This window comes from Ceratotherium simum, chromosome 8 (assembly GCF_057802395.1).
Source record: "Ceratotherium simum simum isolate JZ-2026a chromosome 8, ASM5780239v1, whole genome shotgun sequence".
In the NCBI taxonomy this organism is placed as follows: Eukaryota; Metazoa; Chordata; class Mammalia; order Perissodactyla; family Rhinocerotidae; genus Ceratotherium; species Ceratotherium simum.
In genome coordinates, this window is record NC_141907.1 from 69,227,694 (window position 1) to 69,246,050 (window position 18,357).

At 40.3% G+C, this 18,357-nt stretch overlaps 1 protein-coding gene across 1 annotated transcript in view; it reads left to right on the plus strand.

Annotated features, from left to right (window-relative positions):
* Window positions 1–18,357, plus strand: part of CDS1 (CDP-diacylglycerol synthase 1) — a 62,816-nt gene that overhangs the window by 14,772 nt on the left and 29,687 nt on the right. Inside the window, exons 2-4 of the mRNA XM_004430909.3 lie at window positions 2,618–2,745; window positions 8,560–8,656; window positions 16,433–16,530. Coding sequence (XP_004430966.1) covers window positions 2,618–2,745; window positions 8,560–8,656; window positions 16,433–16,530 — 323 coding nt within the window. The remainder of the gene's footprint in view (window positions 1–2,617; window positions 2,746–8,559; window positions 8,657–16,432; window positions 16,531–18,357) is intronic.

Consider the following 18,357-nt stretch of genomic DNA (forward strand, 5'->3'; position numbering starts at 1 on the left):
AGCTGATAGCCAGGTTTTTAACCTGAGTAACTGGTTAACTGTTTTGGTGGTGGTGTCTTCACCTGAGTAGGAAATACAGAAGGGGCAACAAGTTTGGTGTGGAAAAGAGAGCAGTGTGGTGATGTTCAGTTTCAGGTGATGTTAGTGGAAACCCCACCCGGAGATGGCGTGCTGGGAGCTAGAGACTCAGGGTTATGGGGAGTCATCAGTGTATAGCAAGATGGAGAGGGAAGCTGTGAGGGTGCATGAGATCACCTGGTGGGTGGTGGGAGAACATGGCCCGGGATGGAAAGTGAAGGATCACCGTCTTTAAATTATGGACTTGAGAGGAAGCTCCTAATTTGGTTTTCTTAAACATTTTATATACCTTCATTCCACATACCCAATGCTGCACGACTCTGGTTGATCCTTAAAGTACTGCTTCCTTCTTTCCCCTGGTCTCCGGTCACACTCTTGTTTTCCTTGTCAAGTCTGGCATCTTTGAAACAGAGGATCCATACAAGAAATACAGAAAAATAAGAATCTCTGCTGCTAATTCCAGTAGTTGAATAACGTTGTTATAAAATGCTACTATTTAGGAATTAACTTTTATTCTTTAGTTATTAGAATGAAATCGAAGAAGCCTAGTTAAATCTTAAGTTTTTAATTTTGTGTTTCTCTAAGGTATATAAAATGGAAATCAGAAGAGTAAATAATAAAAATAAAAGCAGGATAGCTTTGTTAAGGGGCAGAGGGGAGGGTTGCAGCCCGTCACAGTTATTGCCCCGTGGACTTTGGGGTGGTTTGCTGAAAGCTCTAGGGTCTTGAGGAGCACAATTTGAATTCTACTCCACTGCTTTTATTTTATAAATGAGGAAACTGAAGCCTGAGTGTCTTCGGGGTTAAGTGATTTGCGCTTTGTCACGCTGCCAGGGAGAGTGGAGGTGGAATTAGTACTGCTAACTCCTGATTCCTAGTCTAGTGCTCATTCTGCAACATGGTGATGTTGCCTTATGGAGCCACTTCCATTGGTCACCATCTCCACTACCACTCACAGCACCTCCTCAGCACTCTGGGTTATTGAAGGTGAAAAAAGAGTAGCAGGGAAAAGAAAAAAAAAAAGTGATGTGTTCTGTTGTTCTAGATGTCAAAGGCCTGTTGGCATGTCAGACTGACAGCAGGTGCTCTGACATTTCATGTTCCGTCTAGTGGTTTATTAGTCAACATCTGTCTCTGTTTAACCTGCTCTGTGGCCAGTTGACTGTCAGTGTCACAGCGGGAATTCGACATGTCTGTTTCATTGTCATTTTTGGTATAACGACACATTTAATTCTATAATTGTTTAAAAAGAAAGTTATAGTTAGTAAACAAACGTTTATTATTGCTTTATGAAAACTGAAAATATTCCCCCAAGGCTAAAATTTTATTTGTAAGCCAGTTAATGAGGAAATGGAAGACTTGATTCAGTTGTAATAACAGCTAACTACTTCTTTGACTTTACTAAGTCCTTGGCATTATATTAAATACTTCCATTTTATGGATGAGGAAACAAAGGCGTGACAAAATTTGCCAAAATTTTGGAACTAATGAGGGCTGAGTTTGGTTTGCAATACTGAAACCTTCTGAATTCCTAGGCGCTTTCATTCCTAGGGTCACATGTGGCCCAACATTCTGCTCAGTGCTCCATTCGCTTGTATTTGCCTCTGTGAATATTCTCTTGCCTCTGAATATTCTCTTCCCTCCACCCCAGTTCAACCCCTTTGCCCCAGTTTCCCCCTCTGTAGACCATTCTCCCAAAGCATTTCTGTGATAGCCTTCTTTACTGAACGTTGCTGGATGGTGGTGGGTGAAGGGTGTAGGAGAGGGGAAGACACAGGGGTGAGACCGTTAACATTTCAGCAGAACGAATAACTTCAAAACTGAGCACTAGGCAGCTCTGTTCTTAAAATTTCTTGGCTACTCTATCCCTGGCGATTCTACAGTGACCACCTTTGTCTAAAGGCCCAACAGCTCCTGCATATGCGCTCTTAGAAGTCAGTTTGAGTTTGAGTTTTAAGTAACTATAAAAAAACTCACCAACAAAGCAAAAGCTTTTCATCATCGTTTACCCCCCAGTGAGACAGAGATGATAGCGTCTGTGTGACTTGCTTCATTGGGATTGTCTCTTGAGGATCTAATGAAAATGATGGAAGTTAAAATGCTTAGAAGTTAAATAAAATGTTTTGCCAGTGTAAGATATTACACTTATTGTTGATGCTTTGTAATCAAATAAAAAATAGACTGTGTACAGCTGACCAGAATCTACATGGAATTAACACCATGTTCTCCCAGTTAAGTAACAAAACAATAAACATTTGATTCTTGTGGTAAATTTCTGATTTAGATAATATAGGAGTTTCTTTTTGTGTCTTTTGTTTAAATTAATCCTTTATATTGATAGATTTTAGCAAAGATAATCAAACTTTCCTAACAAGGAAGCACAACAGTGCTTGGATGTTCAAGATAAGTTAATAGTTGTTTCTTTGTTTCAAGTTATGTAACTTGAGATTTGACAGACTAAGCGATAAATAAATGCATTGTCAAGCATGTTTTTTTTTTTCTATTTTGCAAAGTGATTTTCATTTTTCTTTAATTTTAGGAAACAGATATTGATGACAGATATGGAGATTTGGATTCCAGAACAGATTCTGATATTCCAGAAATTCTACCATCCTCAGATAGAACCCCTGAGATCCTCAAGAAAGCTCTGTCTGGCTTATCTTCAAGGTATGATTGGATGAAGATGAATATAATGGGTGCACGACAGAAGCTGTGAAGTCATCCTGGTCCATGTAATAAATGTCACTTTTTCTAAGTTTTGGAGCTGTGAGAGAGAAGGGTTATTATACTTTTTTGCCGTATCTGAGGCATGACACTTACGTGCTTAATGTCCATCCTTTTATTTAATCCTTAAAATCTTGTGAAACATGAGAAAATCAAGTCTGAGAGCAGAACTGGTGAAGGTTACAGAGCTAGTAAGATGCGGAGCTGGGATTTTTGCTCCAGTCTGTCAGATTTCTGAAGCCAGAGATCCTTTACCACTTCAGGTGGTCTTCTCTAGTATTGGAACATCTAATAAAGAAAATTCCATATTCTCTGTTCTCTGTTTTTCAAATGCTGGACAGAAATAGGTCATTTTTTTCTTTTAACCAAGTTTAAAATTATTATCCCAAACTCTATAACCCTTTACCATTTTATATTTGTGCTATATTTTTAAATGTTTAATCACCACCAAATTTCAGCTAATTTTGTATTGCCCTCCATTGTATGCTTTAGGAATATGAATTACAAAATTTATACCAGCAAAATAAATGTAAAGTTTCATCCAGATTAAAATGTAAAATCTTAATTATTGGTATAAAACAGTGTTTTTCCTACTTTTTTTGACTGTGACACACAGTAAGAGATACATTTTATGGCACATCCCAAGAAACACACAAATGTATATTTTAACTGCTACAAAAATGTTATGAAACAGTTCTTGCCACTACTGTGTGTGATACCCTCTGATTTCTTTTCTGTTTGATACTGTTTTATGTTACTGAACAAAAAATGCTGGATGTGACTTACCAGATTGATTTCACTACCCGTGGGTCATAACATGTATTTTGAAAAACATTGGTTTAGTCATATCTAGTAAATGTAATATGAGTTTCTCTGTTTTTTAATTTGTAGGAGTAACCATCTTAGAATAAATTGGTTCCAAGCCAAGTTTTCATATTTTTTTGACCAATAGAACAAATTGTTGCTGTCTATTATTAAAAGCATGATTATTATTTTAATAGTTTTTGTCCCCAGTTGTTTTCATGACCTAGTTCACAGATACACCTTTATTTTAACATCTCATCAGGTCTATCTCAGATCTGAAATTTTTTTATATTGATGTTATATAAGAACGATGCTGGATTCCTGTATGTTATTCATAACAAGATTTTCCTTAATGATGAAGTTTTTGTTTTTTTTTTTTCTGGTATAAATTAGCAATGGTAAGTAATAGCAGCTGATCTGTATTGAGCATGCAGTATGTGCTAGGAGCTTCTCCAAGGACTTCACACATATTAACTAAGTTGTTCTCATGGCAACTCAGTAACACAGGTATGGTCATATACCTATTTTATAAAGGAAACCGAGGCACAGAACTGTTATATATCAAGGGCCATGTAGCTAGTAAGTGATAGAACCACATTCTGAAGCTAGGCATTGTGTTCAATTTATAAAAGAATTGGTTTTAATGAATGAACAGTAGATAATATATGACCAGTTTCAATCTTTTCAAGAAACTTCTCTATAAAGATTATATGAATGTTTCAAAATCTAAATCATATACGTTTTAGCCTCTTTATCTAATACCCAAAATACTCTGCCTTATGAAGATTTAGAAGTTATAGATGCTTAGGATTAAAAATACTAATTACATAAGAAATTTATATGAATTGTAGGAATAAAAACCCTATAACCCCCCCACCAAGACATTAATATTTCAAACTGTGATGTTTACTCTTTGAAGCTTTGTTTTCTTGTGCATTTTGTGTGTGTGTGTGTATGATGTAAACATAGCATTGTACTATTTTCTACCTTGCTATTTTCATTTTCATTCTGTGGTATTAGAAGCAACATCCTTAAATATACTTAAATCTTGTTAATGGCTGCATGATATATTCCATTGTATGGCTGTAGTTCAGTTTACTCAACTTACCAGCTATTGCTGTGCATTTCAGTTATTTCTAAATTTTCACAATTAAAAACAACTCTACATTAAACATTTTTCTTTGTACCTAACTTTTATTTAACATCCATAATTATTTCCTTAAGATAAAATCTTAAAAGTGAAATTGCTTGGTCAAGATTTGTGCTCACTGTTAAGGCTTTAATTTATAAGGCCAAAAAGAGCTGTTGAAATTGGAAGGGGCCTGAAAGGTCTTCAGTCCCTTGGCAAGTCTTCCCCCTGTTTTCTTGACCTGTGTGTGGGTCTGTGGGAATGAGTATTCATTAGCCAGTTAAGTCTAGCTCTATCCTTCAGTGGAGCTCTTCTTCAGCTGTGAGTCTAGCTTAGCAGTTCTCATCCGGGGGCAATGCCCTGGATTTTGCCCCTCCTCCCCAGCAGACAGTTTGGCATGTCTGGAGACATCGTAGGTTGTCACGAGAGATGGTGCTACAGCATCTAGTGGGTAGAGGCCAGGGAGGCTGCTAAACATCCTGCAGTACACAGAACAGCTCTTCACAACAAAGAAATGTCTGGCCCCAAATGTTACTGGTGCTGAGGCTGAGAGACTGAGGAAACACGCAGGCATAGCCGTACTGGTGCTTTTTCACTCTGTAATGCCGTCTTCCTTCTCTCCGGGAACCTGCACACTTCCTGTCCACTTCCTCCAAAGGCTGGTCGATGGACTTCGTTAAAACTCCTGCTCTTTGCCAGATGGCCCAGCAAGTTCTTGTTTGTTCTTGAGGAGTGCCCCTTGTCCCAATTCTTGGCTCAGGTGAACTGCCTTGCCAACCAAGTTCTTGGTGAGTCATGACTCTTGTGCCAGTAGCAGATAATCTTTTAAAAATCTTGTCATGACTTTTATTTATTTTTTTTTTTTTTAAAGATTTTATTTATTTTATTTTTTCCCCCCAAAGCCCCAGTAGATAGTTGTATGTCATAGCTGCACATCCTTCTAGTTGCTGTATGTGGGACTCGGCCTCAGGATGGACGGAGAAGTGGTGCCTCGATGCACACCCGGGATCCGAACCCGGGCCACCAGCATCGCAGCGCGCGCACTTAACCACCAAGCCACAGGGCCGGCCTGTCATGACTTTTAAATAAAAACCACTTAATAGTTGTAGTAACAGAAAGACACTGTATGTCTCATAACTGATTTGAACAATGTTTGTGACCACTTAAGATAATCACTTTTTAGGATACCGCTAATACTTTAAAAAAATCTGATTTCTAGCTCTTATAGGTCCTTGGGACATGAGACTTGAATCAAATTCTCCTCTACTGATTCTGAGGTCTTTTTTCCAATATAATCCATGAAGTGATGACTTGGACTCAAAATTAAGGCTTTCTGTAATATGATCATGGTGGCATGGTAAAGGAAATTCCGAATTTTGAATTCAGTATCAGATTGTCCTCTGGTTTTTAGTAACAGTGATTCTTTTTCACATATCATGGTCTGTTTTGAATTCAGTGCTTCTCCTTTGCAGGATGACTTTTGGTTACTGTATCAATGATTAAACATTATGTTTAAGTATGTGCTTTATGTGCTCAACTTTGTATTAGATATTCTCAGGAGATTTGGGGAGTTATTTAGATTAAAATAAGGGAATCAAGTCTTTGATCTTGTTTGGGGAGGGGAATTTTTCTGGGAGAGGAAATATCTCTATAATAAAAGACAACCAGGGGCCGGCCCGGTGGCATAGTGGTTAAGTGTGCGAGCTCCACTGCGGCAGCCCGGGGTTCGGATCCCAGGCGCGCACCGATGCACCGCTTGTCAGGCCATGCTGTGGTGGCATCACATATAAAGCATATAAAGTAGAGGAAGATGGGCATGGATGTTAACCAAGGGCCAGTCTTCCTCAGCAAAAAGAGGAGGATTGGCATCGGTTGTTCGCTCAGGGCTAATCTTCCTCACACACACACACAAAAAAAAGACAACCAGGTAGAATATGTTCCTCTGGGCCCAGATTTTCAGTTACCGTGAAATTTTTGGATGGTATGAAGAGACTAGGTTTCCTGTTTAAAATCTCTGGTTCTCAGCAGCTACCATTCTCTGAAGTTCAAAGCCAGGCATCTAACATTAGAGGTACATGGACCTTGGCAACACCCACCTAGGGACTGATTTCTAAAAATTACGTAGTGTCCTCTTTTCTAGAAGAGGTTCTCACTAATTCTCAGTCTGAGGATCAGTTATAAAGGAGGGCTAAATACGCTTCTGGGTTTCTTACATACAGCACAGGGTTATTATCAGGAGACTGGTTTATGGTCTTTTACTTACCTCTGACTCATTCTGTGACCTAGCCCAGTTTCCTAATCCACTCATTAATCCATAAAACGTTATAGCTATAAAACTAAATGGGCCCTTTCAGCTGTAGCATTTTTGACTCTCCATTCATTTCAGTTCAGTTCAGCCCCAAAACTGTCTCATGAGAAATTTATGAGTCTACATAGTTTGTTAAATAGGAGAGGGAAATGAAGTCGGGTAAGTACAATTTGACCACCTCATGAAAAATCCTTGAAGCTAGATAAAAGAGTTTGGATTTAATGTTGTTGGCATTTTAGATCTTGAGTACAGAAATGACGTGATAAAAGGGATATTTGAGAAAGATTAGTTTGTTAGCAGTATCTAGACTATATAGGAGAGTGATTGAAAGCAGGGATGTAACCAATATTTGATAAATGGATGAAGTCAGCTAATATTTCCCTTACAGGCGGGAGAGTGAAGGTTTGTGCTTTGGGTACAGTGCATGTATGTTACCATACTTGAAGTTGAATCCAAATCTCTTGTAACGTAATTTAAATGCTATCATTTGAATTAATAGAAATCAGAAAAGTCTTAAAAAACTTTACCATAAGTATAATGTAAAATGAGTGTAGAATAAATAACAGTAGGGGGCAGCAATTTTAGATTCAGAAATCATCATCCATACGCAGATGTTATTGGAATCATTTTGGATGTTTCGTCTGGTGGCTGCTGACATTTTTCATTACATGGCCACATCAAGAGTGATAATGTTTGTAAGGTGCGCTGGAGATGAAGTGTGAGGCTCCTGGGGGTGGCAGTTGGCTACCCCAGGCCCTTACTTACAGCCGGAGGATCGAGGGAGATGAACTCTAAGCCTCCCAGGAACCAGCCGGGTGGGCGTACCAGTAGGGAAGCTCTGCTCTAAGGAACAAGCAAAGGACCAAGGATAAGAAAAACTTGTCTGCTGAAGGCCTTGTCCCCCTAGTCAAGGAAAGCAGGCAGCATACTTGGAGCAATAGAAGAAAGTGACCTTCAGTCTGGCCTTGCCCTCAGAGACCCACCTCCTTGTGCCTTCTTCGTTTCACTGAAATCGCTGTGCTCTCAGTTTCAGTTCTATATTATCCTTTCTGTACTTTTTCTCATTTCGAGGCCGTGCTCTCTGTCTCTACCCCATTAAAATAATTACTGTTTTTATCTACCACCCTAAAGGACTGATCATCGTCTTTTTAGAGGGCTTGTGCACCTGGCTCCTCCTTCCCTCCGAATGACCCCTGGACGGATGTACACACAACCCCACTGACCACCTCACTCCCTCACTTCCTGGCCTCACGATTCGTCCTCATTCACACTGAACACAAATTAGTTTGTTTCTTTGGCTGACATAATTTTTACGTTTAATTTAACTCTCAGTGAGCAAACAAATGCTGTTTGGTTGGTTTTTGTTGTTTCTTGTTGTTATTAAATGAAGTGAAGTACATGATTTTTAGAGTATATAGTTAGGGAAAATCCATAAATCTGACAGCTCAATACTGAAACCACACAAAAAACCTAAAGAACACATTAAATGCTAACTTTACAAACATTTTCTTTGTAGGTGGAAAAACTGGTGGATTCGTGGAATTCTCACTCTAACTATGATTTCATTGTTTTTCCTGATCATCTATATGGGATCCTTTATGCTGATGCTTCTTGTAAGTATTTTACGTTTTCCTAAGTATCTGGTGTTTGTTTTCTGGCATTGATGTGATTGAAGTAACTTAAGCATGTCATAAAAAAAAGAAGGTAATTCAAGACTTCGTATTAGCAAATTTAGTTCCTGTAAGCATCTTCTAGTTCATGAAGTGACCTGAGGTAATCTTTTCCATTTGCAAAATGGCCATTCAATGTGTTCATTCAGCAGAGACCAAGTATACATAATAGATACATGTCTGCCAAGCGTTAGCTATGACAGAAACACACACACATGACTTCAGTGTATATGACTGTTAGCTAGATCCCTGACTTCAAGGAACTTGGTCTAATGGCAGAGACATATAAGTAACCATATGAATAAATGGAACAGTAAATAAGTGGAATAAGTCTTATGATAGAACTTGTTGGGAGAGCACAGTAAAAAAGTAGCTAATCCAGCCTGAGACAGAGAGGGAGGAAGACTTCCAGAGAAGTGAAGGCAAAACTGAGTCCTAATGAGGGGACTGGACAGGGGAAGGCGTTCCAAGGTGGGGACGTATGGGCAGGTTGTGGAGGCAATGAGAGAATGTGGTCCATTGAGGGATTTGCAAGTTGTACATGTGGAGGGTGTCTAGTGCTGAGACCAGAGAGGTGAACAGAAGCCATTCTGGGAGTTTGGGATTTTGTTGTATATGGGAAGCCCAACGAGTCATGAAGCCAGACAGGTATTTTAAGGTTTTCATTCATTCATTTAGCAAATGCTTTCAAGATGCCTGCTATGAGCCAGGCATTGCGCTAGTTCTGGGGTATGATATGGTGGTGGTGAGAAACACGCCTGTGTCTGCCCTCATGGAGCTTACTATCCACACTTTAAAGAAGTGCTCAGGTATATAATCACAAACTGCAATAAGCATTTGAAGAAACGAGTAGCACGCTATGAGAGCACAGGGGGAGCCAGGAGACTTTTCAGAGGCGTCGTGCCCAGCGTGTACGCTGCGATCTGAAGGCTGAGGAGGAGTCAGCGAGGTGAAGGGGGAGCTGGGGAGAAGCAGTGTCACAGCAGAGAGTTCCTGCCTGTAAAAGCCTGGATATCTAGAGAAGCATGAAACATTTGAAGCCCGAAGTAGTGGGACTGAGAAGGAGAAATGCATTTGTTCAATGAATTCATCAGGCACTGGGTGCTGAGCGTGGTTTAGCAGTGAGCAGGGAGAGCCTGCTCTCAGGAATGTGCACGCTGTCCCTCTCTGTTGTTATTTCTTTTTCCTTGTCCGCTCTCAGTTGGGTCAGCCTCTCCTGTGTTCCCACCCACGCAGAAGTGTGTTCCTCTGTCTCACCTGCCTTCCCGCCTTCATGCTCAGTCCTATTCATAGTGGTAAGCTATGGGCAACGTGATATGGTTTTCCTTTTATTCTGTAAAAGAATAAGTTTTGAAGTGAAATGAGACACAACTGGAAGAAAAATTCCATCAACTTCTTTTTTTTTTTTTAAAGATTTTATTTATTTATTTTTCTCCCCAAAGCCCCAGTAGATAGTTGTATGTCATAGCTACACATCCTTCTAGTTGCTGTATGTGGAACTCGGCCTTAGGATGGACAGAGAGGTGGTGCCTCGGTGCACGCCCGGGATCCGAACCCCGGGCCACCAGCATCGGAGCGCGCACACTTAACCACCAAGCCACGGGGCCGGCCCTCCATCAACTTCTGAAACCACTTACAGCAGCTCTTTTAAGCTCCATAAAGCTCTTTCACTTTTCTTTTTGTCCTCTCATTAATTTTGTACTTCCTTGGGGATATTAAGGTAAGAGAAGTGAATGAGAAGTTACTTGCTCTGTTCTGTTAATTTGCTGACATCTTAAAGAGTTTTTTCTTACAAAGGAAAAATGGTGATGTGAGGGCAGAAGACGCCAAATCTGAAAGCCAGGTACGCAGATGGGAGGGTTGTCCAGGTGTGACTTGAGGGAACGGCCCCGCTCCCAGCCTTCTCAGTCTGAACCCACTGAGGCTGTGAGTGTCAGTGACCACTGTTGGCCTCGGGACCTGGGCATTTAGGGAGTGCGAGTGTGTGCAGTGCTGTGTGATGAGTGGATGGGCCTGGGGAAGAAGGGATTGGTTGATGGCAGACAGCCCAGTGGGGCTTTGTGGATGAAGGGAGCGGATCTTGAGACTCTGTCAGGGTGGAGGGCACGCTGGAGCAAAGGTCCACATGTCCAGGTGTGTCAGGAGAAGGAGGTGATGCCCTGAGCCTGGAGCACAAGGCCTTTGAACCTGGAAAAATAATTAGGGATCAGATTCTGGAGGGCCTTTGCAATACTATGTGAAGACGTTTGGGATTTGTCAAGCATTGAGGAACCATTGAAAATATTGGGGATCATTTGAATTATTATTCCCCTTTAGAAGATAATTTTGATCTAAGACATTGCAAAACAGTAGTGTCCTCGATATACTGACTCAGTCTGGGTTGGTGGGCTCCCTGTGAAGGAGTTACGTTGTTCTCCATACTAAACTGGTGTGGTAAGAGAATTTGTGGATGGAGACAATTTTTAACCACTCTTTATGTCAAAATCCAGAACACCATTAAAGACATCTTTGCATATTTGGATTCTGTGTTTTTGAAAGGGAATTATAAGCATCCCTAAAGTGCTTGGGCTTTTTTGTTCATTTTTTCTACTATGAAAGGAAAATACCGTTTTATTACAAGTTATTTGCTTTGACTGATGAGTTTAATCAGAGAAGAAAATAATAATATTAAAGATCTAGGTTAAAGTAGATTTGAACTGTTATTGCTCTTATTTAGGTTTATTGTATATGCATGCACAGACATGTACACATGCATACATACATGTTATATTTATGACATTTATGTAAGGGAATCTGGATGGATATACACATATACACATATACTGTTGGTACTCAATCGATATGGCTTTTATGTATTTTAAAGTCCAGGGGCCAGCCTGGTGGTGTAGTGGTTAAGTTGGAGCACTCCGCTTCCGCGTCCCAGGGTTCGTGAATTTGGATCCCGGGCGTGGACCTACACACCGCTCATCAAGCCATGCTGTGGCGGCATCCCACATACAAGATAGAGGAAGATAGGCACAGCTGTTAGCTCAGGGACAATCTTCCTCAAGCAAAGAGGAAGATTGGCAATGGATGTTAGCTCAGGGCCAATCTTCCTCACCAAAATAAATGAATAGATAAATAAAATAAAGCCTTATTTACACTCATATCCCTAACTAGGTCATTTATATTTTGAGAAGTATGCATTGTATCTAGCTCAGCACTTAAAAATGACTAATTCAAGAGAATTTTATTGAAAACTTACTTCTAGGAAATGATAGCTACTATTGTAAGATGGAATTCATGTTCCTTAAAGTAAAAGAAGCTTTTTTTCCTTCAACCTTCTATTTATAGTACTTTAATTGTAGCATTCACAGCTTCGAATCACACTTTAAGTGATGGAGTTGCTAAAGCATATTTTGATTTAAGGCAGATTTGAACATATAAAAGAGATTGTAAGTGTCCCCCCTCCTTGGAAACTTCTATAATAATTAAGTTTTAATTCACATTATTTAATTTACTTTTAAATAGGGTGTTTAACTTTTTTTCCCATTGTGAGAGTTATAAAAGTGTATTAAAATTACTTTGGAGCTGGGCCGGCCCCGTGGCTTAGTGGTTAAGTGTGTGCGCTCTGCTGCTGGCAGCCCGGGTTCGGATCCCGGGCGCGCACTGACACACCGCTTCTCCGGCCACGCTGAGGCCGTGTCCCACATACAGCAACTAGAAGAATGTGCAGCTATGACATACAACTATCTACTGGGGATTTGGGGGGAAAAAATAAATAAATAAAATCTTTAAAAAAAAATAAATAAAATTACTTTGGAGGGGTGGACCTGGTGGCACAGCCGTTAAGTGCGTGTGCTCCTCTTCGGTGGCCCGGGGTTCGTAGGTTCGGATCCCAGGCACGCACTGACGCACTGCTTGTCAAGCCATGCTGTGGCAGCGTCCCATATAAAGTGGAGGAAGATAGGCCCGGATGTTAGCCCAGGGCCAATCTCCCTCAGCAAAAAAGAGGAGGATTGACATTGGATGTTAGCTCAGGGCTGATCTTCCTCGCCAAAAAAAAAAAAAAAAAAAATTACTTTGGAAAATAGATAATTTGAAAAAATCACTCCTCACCCTATTATCAACCACCAAAACCCAGTTAATACTGCCACTTGATACATTTCCTTCTTTTTTTTCTCTTATGTTTTAAAAACCATGGTTATAATCATAATGTGACTAAAATTTTGTGTTCTGCTTTTTAAACTAAATAGCATATCGAATGTTTTGTGTTGCTCCACAGTCTTTACAACCATCAGCTTTAATACATCCATCTGCTCTGAAATGGAGTGCATCCTAAGCTATTTAAACCATTGTGTTATTTTTAGACATTCAGGTTATGTTCTGGTTTTTCTTTATTGTGAATAACACTATCCTGAACATATTAGAATATAAAGCTTTTTCATGTGTAGGATTATTCAGATTGATTCCCAAAGTGAAAACAAATACTTTTATTTGGATTACCCATAGATACCATAGTTCAAACTCAACATATCCAAATCTGAACTTCTCTTTCATCACCAGCCATTTTGCATAAATCTGTCTACTTTCTCAAGCCTTCCCTGGTGTTACTCTGTGTTCCCCTCTCTCCTTTAGCCCCCCAATTTCCTCAACTACCAAATCCAGTCAGTTCCACCTCCTTGATGTTTCGTATTCCTTATATTCCACCCCTCTGCTACTGTCCCCACTAGATGTTCTTCCACACTCATCTGGATGCCAGTGTCTTGCTTGCCTTACCATTTCTACTCTTGCTGCCTCTCCAGTCAATTCTTTGCACCTCTATCATCCTGACACTCACATCTGATCACGTCCTTTCATGATCAGTATGAATTCCTTTGTGCTGTTTCCTGTGATTCTGTGGCCAGGCTTCTCTCTCTCTACTTCTCACCTTTGTGTTCTAGCAACTTTGAACTACTTGTAGTTTCCTTAACATGCCTCGTCCTCTCCTATGTACATGACTCTGTATGTTCTCCTTTTTTGCCCCCACTGCGGCCCATGCCCACCCCCTGCCCCAGGTTTTTGTGGCTGTTTCCACACGGGATTGTAGTTGCTGTGTCCCCTGTGACAGAGATGATGCCTCTCTGAGAACAGATGCCCTCTATTATTTCTTTGAATCATCAGTAACTAGGCATTTAGTTACTGAGGCAAAGTAGGCATTTACATATCGGTTGTTGTTTTTAAGGCTCTTAACACATTAATTGGGCCAATGGAGTCCTACTAATATGCATTGCTACCAGTATTAATGGAGTATTGCTTTCTGTGTAATCACCTAGCTCTGGAAGATATACGTATTTTAATGATTTTAATTCTAGTATTTTGAATCCCTTATTTTCTGTTTTCCCAGCAGTTCAGTATTAATTCTACTTGCAAGCTATAACCAACAATCATATAAATATATGTGTGTGCTGTTAAAAATACTTTTCTTTCGCCTGTCTGAAAAATACCATATATAGTGCTAATGTGTTCATAGAAATTGCATCAGTGGGCCAGCCCCGTGGCTTAGCAGTTAAGTGTGCATGCTCCGCTACTGGCGGTCTGGGTTCGGATCCCGGGTGTGCACCGACACACCACTTCTCCGGCCATGCTAAGGCCGCGTCCCACATACAGCAACTAGAAGGATGTGCAACTATGACATACAACTATCTACTTGGGGAAAAAAAAAAAAGAGAAGGATTGGCAATAGATGTTAGCTCAGAGCTGGTCTTCCTCAGCAAAAAGAGGAGGATTAGCATGGATGTTAGCTCAGGGCTGATCTTCCTCACAAAAAAAAAAAAAAAAGAAATTGCATCAGTGCATTTGATATTTTAAAAACCCTTGGTTCTATAAATAGCATGGCTTTGCCATTTTATCTTAACGTCTAGCATTGTCCCCATTCTGTGATTATTTTTGTTAAAAAACGACTTTTGATATTATATACAAAGGTTATTTGAAGGATAGTATTTGAATTTTCTTTTGTCTTTATATTATAACACATTTATGACTTTTTCTTGAACTAATTATAGTATTTTGGCATAATATTTCTTGTTATGTGGCTAAGGGGACTCAATTACTTTTTTTTTTGTGAGGAAGATCAGCCCTGAGCTAACATCTGCCAATCCTCCTCTTTTTGCTGAGGAAGACTGGCCCTGGGCTAACATCCATGCCCACTTTACATGGGACACCGCCACAGGATGGCTTGACAAGCGGTGCGTCGGTGCACGCCCGAGGTCTGAACCGGTGAACCCCGGCCTGCCACAGCGGAGTGCGCGTACTTAACCGATTGCACCACCGGGCTGGCCCCTCAATTACTTTTTTAAGTATGTAATTGGACATGTAATAGGTAAAGTGGGGAAAAATAGCTTAAGAATATCCTAAGCAGTCGATTTGGGAAAGCTAATTTGTGGAGATCTTAAAAAGAAATCCCAAAGTGTATCCTTGGGCAGTTTGGTAAGCTTTTTCTGTAAAGGACCAGATAGTAATATTTTAGGCTTTAAGGAGCCACATATGTCTCTGTCACATAATCTTTGATTTTTGTTTTTTTTTTTTAACTCTATATTTTATGAGGAAGATCAGCCCTGAGCTAACATCTATGCCAATCTTCCTCTTTTTGCTGAGGAAGACAGGCCCTGAGCTAACATCTATTGCCAATCCTCCTCCTTTTTTTCCCTTTTTCTCCCCAAAGCCCCAGTAGATAGTTGCATGTCGTAGTTGTACATCCTGCTAGTTGCTGTATGTGGGACGCGGCCTCAGCATGGCCGGACAAGCAGTGCGTCGGTGCGCGCCCGGGATCCGAACCTGGGCTGCCAGTAGTGGAGTGTGCACACTTAACCACTAAGCCACGGGGCCGGCCCCATAACTCTTTAAAAACGTAAAATCTACTTTTTGTTCCAGGGCTGTACAAAAACAAGCCCTTGAGTATACTCTCTAGAGGTTGAAAAAGTTAGTCTGCTGTATTCACAAAGATTTAACTCTTAGTTCATGGTAATAAGCGTTCAACTTGCCATTTGCTCTTTAAGTCGTGGAATTGACTTAAGCCAAGCATTGGATCTGATGGTATATCTCAGGAATTACCTGTACCCAGACTGGTGGGTGTAGCAGTTTGAAGGAGTAATAAACAGACCTTCAAAAAGGAATTTATAAATATAAACCCATTTCCTAGGCATGTGTATAGGACATTGTGCAAACAGAACGGCGTCGACTCAGTTGACTGGCCGAAGTGGCTGTGAATCATTTGCCAAGGTGGTACCACTTGGATTGATCAGAGAGAGATGTAACTGACTATGGGAGAGTTGGCACAGCTAGAAGAATGAAAAGACCATGCCCGGACCCTTGGGTGACTGGATAAAGACATTTTAGCCATTGTTCTGCCAGTATCCTTATCCTTGGCAAGTGTATCAAGATGTATGGTTAAAAACAAATATATACAAGCAAACTTTGACATATGATCAATTTCCTAGGGCAACTGAAGAAAGAAAATGGACAAAAATATTGTCCATGTTGACATGGACAACCTCAAGAAATGAAGTAGCAATAAGGCATCAAGCCTAGTCGGCTGTGACCGCCCAGACTATGTCCCTCAGACTTTAAACTGCAATGCCACTCCTAAGAATGGATAGGCTAACGATTTTTAAAATACATATGACAACAAGCTACTTATTAAATGATTAAGCACAATGTAAGCATTGAGAAATGTATGTTAATGTTTTCTGTTGGTTTCAGGTTTTGGGCATCCAAGTGAAATGCTTCCATGAAATTATCACTATAGGTTATAGAGTCTATCGTTCTTATGACCTACCATGGTTTAGAACACTAAGCTGGTGAGTAACTTAAGACTGTATCAGATGGGAAAATCTGATTCTTTTCTAAAATTTGTAACGGAAGCATATTCATCAGTCAGTATCCACACAGTTGACCTTATAGATAAATTTATAGATAGATTTTGGAGAAAGATAAATAAAAAGGATGCAATTGAATTTTGTAAAGAAAATCACTTTTAACTCTCCCATTCCAACACAACTAGTTTCATATCCAATATCCCACTCTTCGTAGCAATATTTAATTTATATTGAATATATATACCATTCTTGTCCTCTTTAAAAAAACCTCAACGTTACAGTGGACATATTTTTGTATCCTTTATAATTACAAGTTTTATTTTGTAAAATGTTACAAATATGTGTAATCTTATGCTGTATTTCCCCTCAGTTGGCATGAGACCACACACAAAATTAAATTATCTCTATAGAGACTGAAAGATGAGATATGAAAATAGTTTTGTATGGTGTTTTTTTGAGTGACAAGTGGTTTATTCAGGACGGGAAAGCCCAAACTGAATGTCTCCTCCCATTCCCACCCTTGCAAGCTGGTCCACCCTCCCATAGCCCCCATAGGCCTTTGGAGAGTGAGAGGAGACATGACGCCCCCTCCACATAGACACACACCTTTGCTACTCCTAGTTTGGTTTCCTTTCCAAGCTCTGGGCCCCATGACGTGCAACATGGAGGGTAGTCAGAGAGAAGAGGAAGATTCGCTGATGGATGGAGCAGTATGTAAGGCACCCTTGTAAATAGCACCGGCAGTTACTAGCCCTTGAAATACTATATATGTACAAATGCATGTAAAATCAATAAAAAAAAAAAAGTCACCAAATGATTTTGGTGTATAAAATTTTATATACTTTAAAAACTTTTCAGGTATAGTTCTTAGTTATCAAGACCTTGACCACGAAACGTGATAACATGATAGTTCATAATTACCCTCACTGGCTGTGCTTTTGAATTTGGTTGTTTGATTAGAATCAGCCAGAGGGGCGACTGTCTTATTAAAACAAATGTATGACCTTTGGGGTTTAGAATAGTCAAAAAAGAGTTTCTTGATTTTGGCAATAGCTGATTTTTCTTTCTAGCAAGTTTCTTCATAAGTGGCGAAGTATATGGGGAATGTTAGGTAGATTGAATAGTTGGAGGATAATTAAACGCTAAACCATGCAGGATTGATTCTAAGTGTAGAAGAAGAAAGGTAGGTCCAGATGGGCTCCAGTGATTGTAGAAGGCTTCACGGAGAAGGTGAGAGAGAAACTGTCAATTGAAATAAAGACAAGCTTTGGATGGAGAGGAGTGTTCTGGGTTGGGGAAGCAGCATCCATCAGGTTCTAGATGTGTGGTGGAGAAGGCCTGTGCCACAGAAGGCGAGACATTCCTGGCCCTCATGAGCAGAAGGTATTAGGGAATAGTGGGCAAAAAGTTGGATTGGTGGGCTAGAGTGGGCGTTGATAGCCTTCAGAGGAGTCTAAGGCAGGAGAATGGAAAAATGGTGAACACAGCTGATAGAAATGAGAACACTTGCCCTTTACTTTGGGAACAGTGGGGTCTAATTCCATCCATGAGAACCAGAGGGAAACCATCCCTGCCTCTCCTGGCTACCTAAGACTCTGCCCTTCAACAGATGAGGCATGGGGGAACTCCAAGGCAGTGTTTCTCAGCCTTTTTTCCTGCCTCACACAAGCTCCCATCAGCAAAATCTCATGGGTTCAACCTCTCCCTGGAGGAAAGGATATACCAGGACTAGGAGGAGGGACAGGTGATTTATACAGTTTTTAAAAGTTTCTCCTAGAGATTTTTACCTGCTGCTAGCTCCCATGCCCC